At 38.9% G+C, this 18,961-nt stretch overlaps 1 protein-coding gene across 3 annotated transcripts in view; it reads right to left on the bottom strand.

The window, feature by feature from the left end:
* Nucleotides 1–1,041: 1,041 nt before the first annotated feature.
* The window catches only part of LOC105197176 (poly(U)-specific endoribonuclease homolog), a 38,987-nt gene continuing 21,067 nt past the window's right edge, over nt 1,042–18,961 (bottom strand). Inside the window, exons 5-6 of one of the 3 annotated variants that reach the window (XM_011163423.3) lie at nt 18,607–18,860; nt 1,042–1,383 (exon numbers count right to left, since the gene is read on the bottom strand). In XM_011163423.3, coding sequence (XP_011161725.1) covers nt 18,627–18,860 — 234 coding nt within the window. In that variant the 3' untranslated portion in view covers nt 1,042–1,383; nt 18,607–18,626. Of the gene's footprint in view, nt 1,384–13,647; nt 17,187–18,518; nt 18,861–18,961 lie in introns of those variants that run through there. The other 2 variants (XM_026140208.2, XM_026140207.2) reach the window with 2 other exon arrangements.

Raw genomic sequence — 18,961 nt, 5'->3', positions numbered from 1 at the left:
AGAATATTTTCAAAAGTAGAAGAAATTCTTTCCAAAAGACAATCAAAGCTAAAGTAAAAAAATGTGAATACATTAATTTTTTGAAAACAAAACGAATAACTTTTAAATAATAAATAAATCTGTAAAATTAGTTATTTTTGATTAAATAAACAAGTTTCTTTTGAAAAACATCACATATGCCTTTCATTAATTATTTAATTTTTAAAGAAGTGAAAAATGAGCAGAAAAACCATCGGGAGTATTGATAGCCATTGATAACATCAATACTATCAATACTATTGATAGTTTTTTGTTAATACCATAAATCGATAATTGAAAAAATTGATAGTTTCCGACCACTAGCGTGTATGCCCCGTGGGTACCAGTCCTCGTTCTAATTACGGAACCACGTTCTCAATGCGCTAATCATCTCTTCGTTGTCTTTAAAATGTTTTCCATAAATGGTGTCTTTAAATTTAGTGGCCCAAACAAATAAAAGTCTGAGGGAGCCAGATCAGTAAAAACTTAGCTCTGTAACCGGAGTAACAAATGGTACCGACAGGGCATACACGCCCTAGTGAATCGCTGGAGAAAGGCAGTAGAATTTGAAGGAGATTATATAGAAAAATTGAGTCAGTAGATGAAATATTATTCTTTCATATATGTAAACATCATTTTTGCAGAATAAATAATTTTTGAGAAAAAAATGTGGGGAATTACTTTTTGGGCAACCCTCGTAATCAACATAGTTTTTTTGCCTAAATTTTGATATCAGAAGCGACGAAGTCCGAAGTAACTAAATATATTTCGTAATAAAATCAGAACATGAGATACGTGCCTCACCTTTTTTCACACCCAGTTTAGCTCTCGACGTCCCAATGTAACGTCTTATTATTTCCAAAAGTCTCAGTTGGATTTCAACCAATGGTCCAGTTGCGGTTGTTATTGTGGGTATTATAGACGGTAAAGAAGGTAAAACCCCAAGGCAGTCGCAATCGATAAAAGAAGTACAGGATTTCAAGATCCAAAGATTTGTTCAAAGATTTAAATAAATTCGACTTATTTTGTTGGTTACCATTTTTTATTATGCGTGATATACAAGATCCACCTTACTAATCTCAATTATTTTATTTCTTAATATCTAATATACTGCTTTATCCAGAGATTCGCTTCTTTTTATATCTTCTAAAGAACAAAAAAGTGAAGCTATACTATTCTTTTCACTCCGTATATGGTTACAATCTATGTGTTCTTTCCTTTTACTCCATATATGGTAATGGTTAGATTCTAAGCTTTCTGTTGATTCAGGTAAGCACTGTCTGTGCTAGCATTTTAATTTTCATGTTTTTAAAGAAAATAGTTTTTTCTTTAATCATTTCTTTACATAAATTTTAATCAAAATGCCTAAAAGGTAAAAAAATTATATATACATATGCTTATAAAGTAAAAAAGTTACCACAGTATAATTAAAGGCCAAGACAAGCAAGACGGTTATTGATTTAAATAATTTATTAAAATCTAACAAGATTTCGGTACGTTTTGGTCTAACTTGACCCTTTTCAGCCGCAAAAATAACATTAAACTGTCACAGTAAAGAATTTGCACGGTATATAGCGCATGTCAGAAAATCACCCCTTGTAGATAACATTAAATTGTCATAATTAAGCATTTGTACGGTATTTAACATGTCAAAAATCTACCTGTTGTATCATTATATGTAAGGATGTACATAGCTGATTCTACGGTGCCTCACGAGATCAGTCTAAGTCCTTGTAAGATTGATTATCATGTAATTAGTCCAAGTAAAATTATTGTTATGCGACATCTCAGGGTGTCGTGTTTCTATATTGAACAAGAAAGTAAGCAGAGTGTGGTGACTGTGTAAAATTGAATAAATAATGGAATGTAAAATGCAACGCTTACACAGAACTAATAAATTAAATAAATAAATAATAACGAATAATTTAAACTTACTTACAAATTATAACACAGTAAATATACGAGGTGTGATCAAAAAGTAAGGTGACTTTTCATTTTTATAAAAAAGTATTCATTTATTCATCCAAAATTATGTTATCCCCTTCAAAATAATCCCCCTCTGATACAACGCATTTGTGCCAGCGCTTTTTCCAGTCGTTAAAACATTTCTGAAATGCACTTTTGGGTATTGCCTTGAGCTCCTCCAGCGATGCAGCCTTAATCTCCTCAATAGTCGCAAATCTTCGTCCTTTCATAGGCCTTTTCAATTTTGGGAAGAGGAAAAAGTCGCAGGGGGCCAAGTCTGGTGAATACGGTGGCTGAAGCATGATGATAGTATTGTTTTTGGCCAAAAAAGTACTCACTAGTAACGACGTGTGCGCAGGTGCATTATCATGGTGCAGAATCCATGAATTTTCTTTCCACATTTCCGGACGTTTTTTTCTTATTGACTCATGCAAACGCCGCATAACCTCAAGGTAATACTCCTTGTTTACCGTACGACCTTGTGGTAGGAATTCTTGATGCACAACGCCATGGTAATCAAAGAAAACTGTGAGCAAAACCTTCACATTTGAACGAACTTGGCGTGCCTTTTTCGGTCTTGGCTCTCCTGGGCTCTTCCACTAGGATGATTGGGCTTTGTTTTCGACGTCATAACCATATACCCATGTTTCGTCACCAGTTATAACCCTTTTGAGCAGATCAGGATCATCATTGACGTCGTTCAACATGTCTTGGGCGATGTTCATGCAACGCTGCTTTTGATCAAAATTAAGCAGTTTTGGAACGAATTTCGCTGACACACGTGTCATACCCAAAACATCCGTTAAAATTGATTGGCATGAGCCAAACGATATGTTAAGATCATCAGCTATTTCTCTAATCGTAATTCAACGATTTTTCAACACAATTTCTTTCACTTCCTGAACATTTTCGTCGGTTTTTGACGTGCTGGGGCGTCCAGAGCAAGGTTCATCGTTAACATTTTCTCGGCCCTCTTGGAATAACTTATACCATTTATAAACATTTTTTTGCTCAAAGTTGACTCACCGTACGTCACTGTCAACATTTCAAGAGTTTTTGAATACTTAATACCATTTTTTACACAAAAATTAATATAAACTCTCTGCTCCATTATTTTCAAAAAATCGCCGAGCACGCAAACACGAGTCTAACCTTTATGCCTCTCACATAAAAACAACACATGCTATATAGTCAAAACTGTGAACATATGATCGTGACGAGTATACCAACACAAAAAAAATTTTGAAATTACAGTGTACAGAGCACGCGAAATTCAAAAAGTCACCTTACTTTTTGATCACATCTCGTATATTGTGCCGTTTGTGTCTGTACCGTACGATATTGTATACACGACTGACTGTAACAAACTGATCGCGGAGAACGAGGAGCGTTCAGAAACCAAAACAAATCATTGCCTCTATGTCTTACACCGTGTTTTTAATGTTCCTGGCCAGCCTATCAAACAAATTAAAATAAGATTCGTCAAGCAGCTCCGTATCTTTCTGTAAATTGACACCGTTGTTTTGCTCCTTTATATGTATCATTTCAGAGACCAACCTTTTGTAATATTTAAGCTTTGTGTCTAAAATTAATGCATTTTTTCAGTCGAAAGAGTGGTTATGAGGTGTAATATGCTCTGAAATAACAGAGTGCCTAGACGAATCCAATTTTATGTTATTTGCATGTTCATTGATTCTGGTGTTCAACTTCCTTTTTGTCTAAGCCACATAGGACGCATCGCAGTCGTACAATTTATTTTACATACCACGTTGTTTGTGGCAGTGGAGGAGTCTTTACCCTTATGTGCTTCGACAAATTTATTCTGTCGGTTCAGACATCTATAGCTTATTGTAAATTTGTTTCTATCTATGAATGGTTTGGATACACTTTTAATATACGGGATTGTTATAAATTTTATATTAGTATTCCAGTTCAACTTCATTTTGAGTGTTATTTTTATATTATTTAATTTTGTGTTGATTAGTTTTTTTAGTCTAATATTGATTTTATTAAAAATTAATTCCAACGGATAGCCATTGATTATCAGCAATTATATGACTAATTCCAAGTTTTTTTATTAAAAAATAGGGTCGAAAAGTAACACGGCTCTACTAGTCCATAAATTATTCCTATTTTTTGGCACTGTAGGTGGCTTGAGTAATAACATAAATATCGTCCCGAAAATGTGTCCTTGTGATACCAGTCAATTGTCAATCTATTTTCAGCTCTAATAAGCTTTATGTCTAAAAAGTTGAGACAACGATTTTCTTCATACTCGATTGTAAACCGTAACCGGCAGTGATAATTCGGTTCTTAAGTCAATTTTTAATAACATTGTCAATCGATAGAATATATTTAAATATATTTAACCTTTTTATTTTTGCAATCTACTCTTTATTTATAAAGTTATAGCAATTTTAAAACACAGTCGAGCGTCTGATCATTTGAACGCTCCGGAATTGCCCGAGATTATCCGAACTCGAAAATGACGTCACGATGTTGTTGTCCGAAAACATAGTACGTATGTATGCACATAGTACTTAGTACAGCTGTATGCTCAATTTTTATTTAATTTGAACTGCTGTATTGTTATTACAACAAATAAACATGAATTATCGATGGTGTTCTTGTGCAAAAATATTACTAAAAGTGCACCCGCTAAAGTATTTGTGACAGTACTACGCGAAGAAGTAATAAGGTAGTTGTGATTTCGATTGGCTCGACGTCCGCATGAATCAACAAAATCGAATTATTTTTGTTGTAATGATCATTTTGTTGTAAATATTCAATATCAAACCATTATTTCCATTAGTATCTATATTTCTAAAGTTTTGAGGCTAGGTTATGAGAATAGTATCTAAGAATGATATGTTATACAAATAATTCTTTAGTTGATATTTTCTAACTAAAAGATGACATGGAAAATTATATTTGTTTCTCTTCAATGGGTGAGCCTATAAAAATGAAATCTGGAGTTATGCCACATATTTTTTCCTGTCAACTCGATAGAGAACAAACTGCAAATTATTCCTTTCATCTTACTGACAATGAGATACGAAAGAGGTTACTGATCTTTTGGCTGCAGGATACTCTTCGTTTGATGTTAGAAATAAATGAACTTATATTGCAGCTTTTGCATTTCCTAACTTCAGCAGCGTTGAATTTGTCATTTTCCTTAATAAACTCACAAACCATAAATACGTCTATTTTAAACAAATTTGTTAAATCAGCTTTAATAAAACCTGATTCTAAAATATTTGCTATATTTGAAACTACTTTTTGTTTATAATTTGATAATAATAATTGTGCGAAACTATCACACAGCAGAAGGCTCGAAGCACGCGGAAAAGGAACAACATCGTGACGTCACACCAATAGCGATGCGTTTTCATCCATTTGAATTTCTATGAATATTTGAACTTTATTATTAAAAAAATATAAACAAATTAACTGATTTTATTTTAATAAATCGTTATCATAGTACTTATATTTTGATAAAACAATTAAATTTTTCAATTCAAAAATTTATTTACGAACCCAATTGTTAAAACTATTCAGAATATCCATCACTCTATTCCGAGGTGCTGCCATAATTATGTCGCCCACATATTTTTCGTTTACAGTGGGATGTCTAGTTTTAAGGTATTCAAGACTTGGGATTCTAAATCTTGCATTACAATGTCTGCAATGATTGGGGATAATGACAATCCCATATGTGTCCCATGCGTTTGTTTCTAGACAATGTTGTTAAAAGAAAAATATGTGGATGACAAAACATACTCCACTGCTGACAGAAATTTATCTAGCGGAAATATTGTATTTTTTTCAATATAAAACTATCTCTTTATGATGCCCTGGATTTAATGGCACATTCGTAAAAAGTGATACGACGTCTAAAGAGATTAAGATGTGTAAGTCTGGTATTTTTTTCCCTGCGAGTAAATTATGTAGTTCGAAACTGTTGTTAACATGACTCATCGAGTGAGGGATACCCCTCGATATCAATTCGTGTAAGAATGTTGCCATTGGATAGAGAGCTGTGCCAATCGATGAAACTATTATTCTAAATGGCACGTTGTTTTTATGTATCTTCGGAAAATCATATGCTTTTGGTAATGGACAATCGCTGGCTTTTAGTGTTTAAAATTTCTGTTTATTAATATAATTTTTATGTAACCAATTTTTTAATAATTCATTTAGGTTTCTTTCTAAACTTAAAGCTGGATTATTTTTCACCTTGTTATATGTAAAACCATCATTTAGTGCTTCTTTCATCTTTCCTCTCTCTATCCAATGTCACTACCACGTTTCCCTTGTCAGCGCGGGTAAATAGAATGTCGGGATTGTTCTTGCAAAATTGAGAGGTTGATCTAAACATCAAAATTAGTTTTGCGTCTATTGAATCTTTTCTTGTGTAACTGTCTAGATATTTATATAGCTGTGGGATAATTATGTTATGGATATTTGTATTGTTACGTCCAGCGACATAACGATTCTTTTCTTTTGACGACGGATACACTATACGACGGAGGCCGAGCAACTATGACCCACTTAATCTCATTTCGATTTCCGGGAATACAGTGAGACGTAAAATACGCCACTGAGGCAAGTGAAAAATGTCACAAAAATCAAAATATCATAAATTATAAGAGAAATGTCACAAAAATCAAAATATCATAAATTATAAGAGAAATGTCACAAAAATCAAAATATCATAAATTATGAAAGAAATGTCGCAAACCAAAGCACCATAAATTATAAAGAAGTGTCAAATAATAACGTCATCGGAAATCGTCATATTAGCTGGACGAATAAACTCGTTGACACAAAAAGTAATTTATGAGAGCCCTTCGAGGTAACACGTTGCTCGACCCTGGAAACGTATAAAACTCTATCGTGAAAAATTAAAATCAGGAAGCCGAAAGGCACAAGTATACATCACTTTCGGCTTCCGGAAACTCAGCGCCCACAGAACATTAAATCAAAATCTGTCACAATTCTTAGTAATTAGATAATGGGTGACGCACGTTCTCATAACAATAATTACCTGGGGAAAGAAGTGACGAGACCCGTTGAATGAACGGCGTAATTCGATGCCGGACACGTGTCCCGTAGGCAAAGGGTTAAGCCGCGCATAGGCGTTTAGACAACACAAATTGGTGCACACGGCCCTCTTAGAACAAAGGAAGCAATAGTATAAAATAGAGAATTTTCCAGCGGAGCGATCATTATCCCGATCCTGTTCGTCGCATAGTCCGTGGCATCTTGAATGCTCGAGTCTGTGCGGTCGAACTTCATTAAAACTTAGTCATTTGTGGCAACAAGTTCTCCCAGTGTAAAGTGCCGAACTCAAAAACTTGGTAAAATTCCACAATTAATTCTCTCGCAAGTGAGAACATCATTTTACACCTGGTACCGTGCTCGCCGTCCACCACCGTAGACGACTGTCGCGGATCCACTCAGTTACTGTGAGCAGTAACCTTGAGCAGTGATCTTTTACGGGTCCGACCTAGAAATTTCCTGACCACTACACGAGTTCCACTACAGAGTTGGCTCAAGGATTTTCCGAACAGTAAGTCTCTCAACATTTACTCCCCCCTTTTTTTCTTTTCTTTTATTTTTTTTTAATTTTAATTATTCTCAAGTGAGAAACTTGCGCTCCCGTCCAGAGCCACTCGCCGGAGCCCGATACTTTTTTGACGCAACTTACGAGAACTTCTTTCGAACTACTAAGCGAAACCCTCAGGAACCCGAACAAGCCCCGCAATATTTCCAACCCCTTTCACTCACTCTCTCAATATCCTCAACACTCACATACAAAATTTCCCCTGATTTCCCTCTTTCCTCGTTACCCAGCCCCTCATACTCCCTAATCTCGAGTAATCCCGCTTCTCCAGCGAGTTCCACGCTAGCGTGGAATTCCTACACGAAGTGATTTGTCTATGCTCTCCTCCCCCCTCCCCCATTCCCAGCATAGAAATACCGAAAGAAATCCCATACGAACCTCCCCCTCCTCGACATTACTTCACTCCCGAACCTCACTAGACGTTGGAGTCACTAGTCACATCATATCCTGTAGCTCCATCCCTTCTTCCCGAAGGCACGTTTGCCCTCGGTCCTCACGAATTTGTTTTCGAAGAGCTTCGTTCTGTTCTTCCAAAGCTCCCACCTGAAACTACGATTCCAGTCTCCCTCCCCTCTACCTATCCAAGTTTTCACCTTGTTCCCAAGAACGCGTTTTTAAATCTTTTCCTCCCAAGCTCCGCTATTATCGATGAAGTACTAAAATAATAAAGTTTCTCAACATATTGCTTCCAATCCCCTGCTAGCACACCTACACACACACACACACACACACACACACACACACACACACACACACACGCACACGCACACACACACACACACACACACACACACACACACACATATATATATAAATTAAAACTTAAGTTGAACTCTAATAGAATAATACGATAAAAAGTGTATTTCGAATAAATACAATAATCTCTATTTTAGTTAGCATTATATACGTTGTTTCTATATACAATGATAATTGTATAGCTATAAGATCAAATAAATGTAATCAACACTATTTTAATCTTTTCGGAAAGTGTTAAAATAAAATCAATGTTCATTTAAGAACCATCTCATTTATTCACTGACATTCCGTCATCTCTCGCTCAGAACAAAATATTGCACTTAGTCCTATCCCGAGCTAAAACGATTAGATTCGTTGGCTCAAAAAGAGACTAACTAGGGCGTGAAATAAGATATCTGTTGTAGGGTCTCTCGACATACTGATCCATATCTGAATTCTTCACGCCCTTGCCTCGCCCTCCTTAACACGCGCGTACGAGTATTGTTTGTTACGTTCTTCCTTGCCTTTTCCTTTATAATCACGATAAACCCATTTCATCACTAGGCTGGACGTAACAGTATCTTTCTTAATATTTTTTGGAATTATGTTGCTTTCCACATCTTTTATGAATTCATGTACTATTTCTTTTTTGTTTTGGCTAATAGGTAGACAAAACCCGCTGCCCAATTGTAACAAACTAGACACAGGTTCTGGTATAGAATATTGAGTTAAATTTAAGAACCATTTGTTGTTTGTTTCTGGGATAAGTTCTATTGGTTGTTCTGTAAATTTTCTTGGGTCTATTTCTATGTTAATCATTTTACTGCTATTCATGATCTGTTGTGTTTTGAAAAAATAATTTTGTTTTATCGTTGACTCGTTGGTAACAATATGGCAGATGTAATTGATCGGTTTTATTTTTTTGATGTTATTTTTTTTGTCTGAATGAGTAAATTGTTGAATTTTTTTTACATAAGATTTATGAAGTCTGTCATAAAAATTGTGAAAAAACATTATATTATGTGTGCAAATATCGTTCCATATATGTGACGGTAAATTGTTAACCAAAGAGGATGTAAAAATTCTAGATCATTACTTAACGAGGAAATATGTCTGTGTAATTCGTAAACCTCGATGTTCAAGATTCCCCCCCCCCCCTTATATTGTGTAGTAATTTTTCGAGTTTACGGGTGGATCTGATTGAATTTCATGTTACAAATATGAGATAAATGTATCGGGTAACCAAAGCTTTTCCTGCAGTGTTTTAAGAAATCTAATTGTATTTTGGCTTTTATAATTTTATAGTTTATTTAAATCAACAACCGTCTTGCTTGTCTTGGCCTTTAATTATACTGTAATTTATAATACAAATGTGAAACTATATCTTTAAAAAAATTATATTTATATATTTTATTTTTTTCAAAGCAATATCAATGTATGGATAATGAATACATTTTGTTCTATAATTGTGGTATACGTGGTCTAGGTCGTGGCTGATTAAATATATGTAGCGGGTGACCCATTTTAAAGAATCTCCAAGAATATCTCAAACACTAAGCATTTTAGGAAAAAGTATTTCAGAAAAAAAGTTGTAAGATTTCAAAAAATCTATTTACTTATTTTATCAGTTTGACCTTGGATAGTTTTGCCAAGGTTAGATCAAAATCACTTTTTTAAATGGAACACTATTTTTGATTCCAAAATCTAATAGTTGGTGTCAAGAGTTTTTCAAAACACTATAATAAAGTTATTTTTCCTTAAGTACTTTCCAATTTTTGATACTTGAAAATTAATTTCTCAAGAAATACACTTTAGATCAAAAAATTATAGAACATGTAACGATGCAACCCCGCACCGTTATCTTCAGGGGCCAACAATCGCCCCTCTGTATTCCAAAACACCCGTCGAACAGACGAATAAGCGCTACGCACTGATAAATGATTTTACATGCGCGTTTGAACGAGCAAATGCGCCGTAAGCTACACGCGCTTGGCGTTGGAGCGACGAAAAACATACGTGCAAGCGAGAGCGCGAAGCCGGCCCGATTTCGGGTCGACGGAGGATGTTACGCTCTGAGGAAACTTAAACTCCAAACGAGCATCCTCGACTGCTTAAGATCAAGGTATAAAAGCCGTTTTCTCAGAGAGAGTGACATGTCCGGTCTAGATCTTTCCAAGAATCAGAACAAAATAAAGTGGTAGAGCAAATTCCGCTATTGTCAAGCAATCTCGATAGATTCGATCTTTCCGGATGCCGACGAAAGTGATAGAGAAAACTCTGCCACTGTTGAGAGATTTCGACCAAGTTCCGATCTTTTTCTATGCAAGCAAAACGACAGGGTGAAGAGAAGTCCGCCTTGGCTGAGCAATCTCGACAGTCGCACCAACTTCGCATAAACACCTCGGTTCATGACGACGGCTATCACCCGGGGGATAGAGATATCTCCGCCTCCACCGGGAGATCTCGGGATAGTCGTCGTCGACCCGGCGGATATACAAACATAGAATCTCTCTGTTAAGGGAATCCCCGCTGCTTTCACCTGTCGCGGCTTCGCGTCATGAACCGGTTTTACGAAATACGGCGATGAGTCGTCTTTGCCCTGAACCACGGGCCTAGAAGCTCGCGAAATCGTAAACACGCCGCGCCAAATCACATAGAGAAAAACCGCTGCTGTAAATAATCATAGCGGCACATTGTATGAGGGGCGATCCAAAAGTAAGGTTACAAACCTACAGTGAAGAGGGAACGTTTTATTCCGAAAAACCAATGTATCTATTGTAACGGTGCAACTGGTATTCGTTGTTTATCACAGGGGCCGCGTGGCCTGACCGCGAAGCGTGACACGGATACTGTGTCTTTCCGGTTCGGAAGCAGGCGCAATTCCATTAGCGATAGTTCAGTGTGTGTGATCGTTTTTGTGCCGTCCCCACAATTATTTTATAATTACGGGTAAACGCCAGGAGAGAGTAGAAGAGAACCGGTAATTGCAAAAAGTCATTGTAACATTTTGACGTCTTGTCTACCCGGAGGAAGAGCCAAGACCAGGGACTAGCATCGAATGATTTACAGAACACCCTAAGACGCGGGGGCTCACAGGTTGTACCGCCCACATTGTCTTTCCGCTTGCTGCAAAATAAAAAAGCCTTTTGTCGTAATCTCTATTTTAAAAAGCAACAGAAAAGATACTCTTCTGGAGGCAAAGGAGGCACAGAGCTACTCTACGGACAGCCAGGGAAAAGCCGCAACAAGGACGGCCGTGCGGGAATCATATAGAGGAAGTGTTATGGTCCTGAGGCAAAGGCTATCCCCAAGACATAATTGTATAATTGCCGATTTTGAGTCTCGTGCGCTAGAGATATCATAGGCACAGATCAGTAGCGCGATACTTACCCCGCCAGGATGTAGCCTGATAACGGTCATGGCAGGAGCGGCAGCGGCGATAAGTGGGGCGCGTCACCGTGAAAGTTCCGCAGGATCAAGGATCGATACTCACTTGTGCTGTGAGCGTGCCCCAGGCCGGAGACAATAGCGCAGTCAGCTTCAGAACTCAAAATAAAGAGAGGACTCAAAGGAAAGAAGTTCTTTCGCGAATACCGTATCGCCGGAGTTCTTGAATCTTGCCGTGTGTCATTGTCGCATGGCATTGCCCGATAATTCAGCCACTCCGTGTAACATCCCGCAATTTTATGACGCACACCACACGCTAGCAAACCGCGTGCGAAATCTTGTATCTTTCACTAACACGGAAATCTTGAAATATATACGATTATCATTTTATTGTGAATATTTGTCTAATTATTATGTAATTCCCCCTCGTTTTCTTACTTATCACCTGCCCGTACCGAATCCCCTTGCCCGTGCTTCTACTAACTTAGCGGGGAGTTGTCAGCTTGCCGTACCGTCGACGTTCACGGCGATTAACGTTAACGATTGCTTAAGAAAATTAACGGTTCAAGAAGAGTGGCTCGCTCTCTCGTGTCTGGCGCCCAATTCTGTCGCGTAAATAATTGCAAGAGAGAAATAATTGTCGCGTAGTCAAGCTAAGCTGTGAACAAGTGACAAAGATTTGTGTCAGGTGCGTAAAAGCATCGTCACACTACTTTGAATTATACCCTAACTTTATTTTTCGACATAGTCGCCATAGCCTTTAAATCGCCGGCATTGGATCTATTGTAATTCCCTTAAAAAGTTCCTACAATATTGTACTTGTATCTTGGATATAACCTACATAATGGGAGATCTGTCATAGCGTTTATATTTAGACTTTCCAGCGGCTAACAGTAAAAAAACATTCAAAATTTGAAATTCGGCCAAAAAGATTGTTTTCATAGGTTTTTGGTGTCTGAATACAATGGCCAAGTCAGTTTTTGAAAATATCCGATCCTTATGCTTATGCGCCAAAATTGAGGTTTGTAAGTATGTGATATGACTCTTTTAGCATTATCCAGAACCAACAACGGGGACATAGAGACAGTGCTGCTTTATTTTCTATTTTTATTTGTTTTTATTTTATTTACATATGTATGTGGAGAGGGGTAGAGAAGTGGAGGAGAAGAAAAGGATAAAGAAGAAGAGGGGGGGGGTATGTATTAAACCTTCTGTACACGTTTTTAAGTGTTTAAGTGAATTATTTTAAAAAGTCTATATTTAGATTTTCCGGCGATCCAAAGGTTAAGCACTTGTCGCTTCGTGGGATCTCGTGTGCTCTCTTTCCAAAAATTCCACAAGTAAGACATTGGCGCTGTCTTAGTCAAGGAGTTTTTGGAAAGAGAGCACACAGTGACTGCTGACCGGTACTGCGAGACCTTGAAATGATTACGCAAAGCAATCAGGAAGAAACGGCTAGGATTTCTCATCGAGGGCGTCATCCTCTTTCACCAAAACGCGCGGCTCCATATGGCACAGCAAACCACGACGCTGTTAAAACAGTTCCGTTAGGACGTCACTGACCACCCTCCCTACAGCCTGGATCTTGCTCTATGTAATTTTCACCTGTTCTCTCACTTCAAAAAACACTTAAGAGGCCTACAATTTACTTCAAACAAAGAGGTAAAAGACTTTGCAAAAACTTGACTAAAATAGCAAAAACCAGAATTTTATGAGAATGGAATTTTTAACCTTATTCCAGGAAGCGACAAGTGCTTAAATAGCAGTGGTGATTATGTCAAAAAATAATGTTAGGAATATAATTCAAAGTAGATACATTGGTTTATAACGCTGGAACTTTTGGTGTGGGATATCGGGATTGGTTGCTCGGATGTGCTTGCCGGATGCCAGGGTTTGAGAAATAATAACGTCGCAACTCGGTGTAGAACTATAAAAGTGTAAATATATTTTCCAAATATAACTCATGTACAAACAAAAAATAAACAACCAAAGCGTTCGACTAGACTAAATAAATGACCGGATCCGCGCGAAATAAACGATTAACTAATGATTAAACCAAAATAAACTTGTATGTATGATGAAAATAACTGCGCGATTCGCATAAGTAAATTAACGATCTAACCGAAATGAACGGACTCGTGCAACGGCGTGGATTCGCATAAATGATTTACTAATAACCCGACAAGAAATGAACGGATTCGGATAACAACTTAAAGACTAAACGGACGGACTCGTATAATTCAATATACTCTCAAATATATTTAAGCGGAGTTGCCGTGAGACGCCAAAGAAGGGTTAAACGGGCTGCGATAGGCTCGCGCGACGGCCAGTCGCAACCGCGGAATCACCGATGTAAAACGCGGAAGACGATTCTGCGATACGGGAAGGTGGTCGACGGTGGAGATCCAAGTAATCTCACTCTGCGGAGTATGAATGGTGAAGTTCGGTTTACGAACAAGCCGGACAAAGGGGAACAGCGTCGAGTATCCCCAACGACGGTGTTGATCCCGAGAATCTCCGCGAACGGAAATAATGGACGGACGCGAATTCTATTGGCCGAAAATATCCGGCCGCGAGAACGACGAGAACTCCCGTCGCGGAAGGCGGATCGGATTGGCCGAGGATTTTAAGCCGCTAGGAACGACGAGTATGCCCGTTGTAAGGTAGTTGTGTAATGACCGTACTTCGCGCACGGACGATGAGCGGTGCGGGAACGGGCGCGAAAGGTCGCCTAAAGGAACTAGAGTTTGTTTTGGGTGTTTGTAAAACTAAGAGTATTTATTTGATATTGAATAAACGTGATGAAATAGACATAAGTCTCGTGAACATAAGTCTGGTAGTGCGAAATAGAATTGGTAATGTGATTACAATAATACGGAGATGAAATTGGACGGTAAATAACCCGGAACTTATAATAGTAAACAAAAGCGCGCGGACGGACGTGACAATATACTCGCGGATGAAATACGGCTATCTATTTACAGGTATATGTACAAAGGCACTTGTTTCACGAGACGCGTTTCTCGGAACGGTGTCGAGTTCTTTTCTCGGAACTCGGGCGGCCTTGTTATTGTGGCCGTAAAAAGCGTGTTGCGTGACGCGGCGCGTGGTGCGGTACGGCGGGGCGCAATTCGCCGCGCGGCACTACCCCGCACCAAGTGCGCTTGGTGGAGGTACGGAGCACCGTACCCCCTTACGCGTGGTAGCGCCGGACTCGGGACGCGTTTGGGATTGCCCTGCGTCAAGTAACTTGACAGACCCCAAGTTTACTTGAGCCCGTTGCGGCGAGTAAGAAAGCGGAGTCGGAATGGTATCGGGAGCGGAGGAGGTCAAGTGTCTTGATGGAGACCGAGGCGCTTGATCTTTTCCTCGACCTGGAGAGCTTCTGTACGGCGGACCGGCCAGAAACGGACAAAGTAGCTTTCGTCCGGCCGCTTTATATACCCGAAAATCGAAGTGAAGGGATGTGCGACGTGTTGCGGCGGAACGGTCTGGAGGCAGCATCTCCGCCACTCAATCTCGTGTCTTTCGCTTTGGACCACGCGCGTCAAACGTGGGTGCAAACGGCGACGGAACAAGAGCGCGTGCGCACGGAGATGCGAAGTACGCGAAAGCGCTCGCTCGCTTTTTCGGTCTCTGATTATATTAGGCGCTATGCACCGATAATTGCTGTCCGACGGTTGTTCGGCCGGACGGCTCAGACGGTTAGGCGGTCTGGGGGGAACGTCGGAAGGTGGTTTGTTACAGTTAGAACGAGAATACCTGTTCTCGAAAAGATGCTCAAGAATGCCCAAGTTAGGAAGTGTCGAGTATACCCGGCGCTGAAGAGGAATAGGTGCGAGATTGGTAGCTCGGAGTGATCTGACTTCGGTTTTCCACTGCCGGCTTATATATCGGTCCGCGCGGTTGGACGCACCAACTAGCGCGCGCGGCCAAAACCGGCCGGAGTGGAAACGCTTGCCGAACGCGGCGCGTAGCGCGCGTGATTGCGGCAAGGTTAGCCGGGCGCACGCACGTGCTCGACTTACGCACGGTAGTCGGATGTTTAGACCGGATTGAAGTGGCGGCACGGTGGAGGGCGCAACGTTACAGGATTTTCTGAATAAAACGTTCCTTCTTCACTGCAGGTTTTGTAATCTTACCTTTGGATCACCCCTTGTATATACCGCGTCTTCACATATTAATTGTATGTTATTATTCTTTGCATGCAGAACTATTTTGCGTTATAATATTCTTTGTTATATTCTTTTTGTTTATTTCATTATCCGTCTCGTTTAAATAACATAGCCCGATTTCAGAGTTAATCTACCCGGCAACCTTTCTTCGAGCCTTGAAGTATCCTGAACTTATAAACAGGTGTTTGATATTTTTAGAAAAGCTATCTAATGATAGCTATATTTTTTTATCATATCACCGGTTTTAGCGTTGCCCAATGTACATCACAAGGAGATTGCACTGTCGGATTGTGTTCATCATATAGTCCTTAAAACGGCTAATATTATAGTTGACGTTTTTAAGCAATGAGGTGCTCAAAAATAGAACTGTTATCCTGTCGGCAAAACTGGATTTGGCGTTAAAAATACGTAACAATATGCAAAAGAGTGTCGTATATAATATTATTGCAACCTATTCAAATTCCTTGAGTCATGTTGGTTTTGGTAGTTGATTTTTCTCGATAAACAAAATCTTTGAGAAAACCGCCGTTCCGCTCCCTCTTCGGACCGTCCACCGCTCCGCGCTGTCCGCCGGAACACCCGCCGGACAGCCAAACAACCGGCGTACGGCGCCAATAAATACTTCAACAATTGGTGTGGCGCGCGAACACTCATCCACGCGTCGGAAGAATTTTCACACGCACGCGCCGGAGAAGCGAGCAAAGTGGCGATCTCGAGCGGCGGGGACTCTCCCTCCAATACCGAACCGACCGTTCTTCGCGCCGCCACTCCTCTCGAGATTCGATTATATAAGCACCGCCGCTTCTACAAACAAGGCTTTCTCTCTCCGAACTGCCTGTCCAAAAAGAAGACGCAAACCTTTCCGCTCCGATCCAAAGTCAAGAACACTTGGCTTCTGCCGAAAGATCTCGGCGACAAGCTTCCCGACCTTCTTCGTTTCCGCGGGCTCAAGCGCCTTGAGTTCCACCGAGAGATCTCGGTGAAACCGGAGAATCCACTATTCGAGTCCTATCCGTCGGCACCAATTCGCAATTTGGGATGTAGAGTTCCGCGCCTCCACCAAGAGATCTTGGCGCGAGTCGTTGCCACCGCCGCATTAACAACGCAGTATTAACTGCTGCGCGTCGCAACCGCCGAATCACTGTGCCGTACCGTATAGCTGTACCATGCGCGCAATCTCGCTACCAGGCCCGCGCGCCTGAGGCCGTGGCCGCGGCCTTCGGCAAGACCGCACCGACGCGTAAACAGGGATTCCAAGTTCGAAGAAATCCTAGGATCACCTGCATGTAAATAGCCCGCGTTTATTTCCCGTCGTTTGTCCGTCCGCGCGTAAACATAGATCTGTCCGTCCGGGCGCCGCGATCATCTTTTGTCCGTCCACACGTTATTTTTTTGTCTCGTCCGTCCGTGCGTAGAAGTAAGTTCTCCGTCACGTCCGTCCGAGCGTCATCCTTAATTTGTCCGTCCGTGCATCTCACCCGCAAAGATTATTTTGTATATTCTCCGCTCATTTCAATAAATTGTTCTATTTTATTGTCAACACAACCATGTCTAGTTCTCTTGGCGACCCACCCGCGTCCTCGTCCATCGAATCAACACCGCCCGTGCGCGGAGTCAGGTCGTTACAAGCCCCACAAATAGAAGTCAGGAGTCAAGCCAAAAAATATGGTCGTCATTAGATAGTTTTTCAAAAAATGTCAAGCACCTGTTTTTTAATGTTTTTAGTGTATTTTTTGGAAAATTAACTTTTAAGTTTTATAACTCGGAAAGTACTTAACAAAAATAAACATATTTGTAGTATTTTGAAAAGCTCTTGACACCAACTATTAGATTCTGGAATCAAAAATAGGATGTTTAATTAAAAAATTAAAAAAAGTTGATGTGACTTCGATCTGACTTGGTAACACCATTCAATGTCCAACTGATAAAATCAGTAAATAGATCTTTTAAAACCCTACAACTTTTATTTGAAACACTTTTTTATAAAATGCTTAGTTTTTAAGATATTCTTGGGGATTCTTTAAAATGGGTCACTCGGTATATATACAGAGTAAACAATTTCAAACGTAATGGGCCAAATATCTCGGAAAACATGAAAGATGCAGGAAAATGTTTCAGATAAAAATTATAGAGTTTAAAGGTCTATTTACTAATCTTATCAGTTTGACTCTGAATGGCGTCGCCAAGGTCAGATCAAAATTTAACTTTTTTAAATGGAACACTGTATTTTTAATTCTAGAATCTAATAACTGGTGTCAAGAAATTTTCAAAACACTACAAATAAATTTATTTTCGTTAAGTGTTTTCCTAGTTATGAAGCTTGAAAGTTACACTGTGGCTATACCATGCCTGAACGAGCAAATATGCGCTATAATTGGTCAACTTTAATCATTTATAATTTAAAAAACGTTATAGCCACAACATTTTTGTATTAAGATTTTTGACTTAGAATACTCCGAAGAATTTGCTTATAAAAGAATTCGGGACACCCTGTATATCATCATTTACCAAATAAAAATTGAATTTCGAATATTTCTATTTCAAAATATTTATTTGTCACACAATTTGTTAAAATTTTTATTTGAATCTGATTTAATAAAATGTATTTAATGTTTATTTAATTTACCGCTGTTTATTTAATTATTGATATATTATATGTATAAATAAATTCGTAATGTATATAGATATTATTTTACAAACCTGAATCATTTACACATAATTTAAATGTTCGGGTACGCAGTTCCAATTAAATCTTTTCCTCTATATTTAAATTTGCGTGTAATTATGTTGAATTTTGTGCCTCCTAGAGATACAGGGCAATTTTCATTTGGTCTTGCAAAAAAACAGACAGAATAAAGTGCCATCTCTAATTCGGGTGAGGTTCCGGTAAATACAGTTACAACTGGTTTATCATAACCATTAAATTTTGTATGCATTTTGATGATAGATCCCTTCTGTAAAAAGAAAAGAATGATCTTATGATTTTCTATGTTTGAATTAGTAGATACGGTAAAGCAATGATTTCATAACGCAAGATTTCTTTATAAAAAAAAAT

Source organism: Solenopsis invicta, chromosome 12, assembly GCF_016802725.1.
Source record: "Solenopsis invicta isolate M01_SB chromosome 12, UNIL_Sinv_3.0, whole genome shotgun sequence".
NCBI lineage: Eukaryota > Metazoa > Arthropoda > Insecta > Hymenoptera > Formicidae > Solenopsis > Solenopsis invicta.
This window is presented reverse-complemented; position numbering and strand designations above follow the sequence as displayed.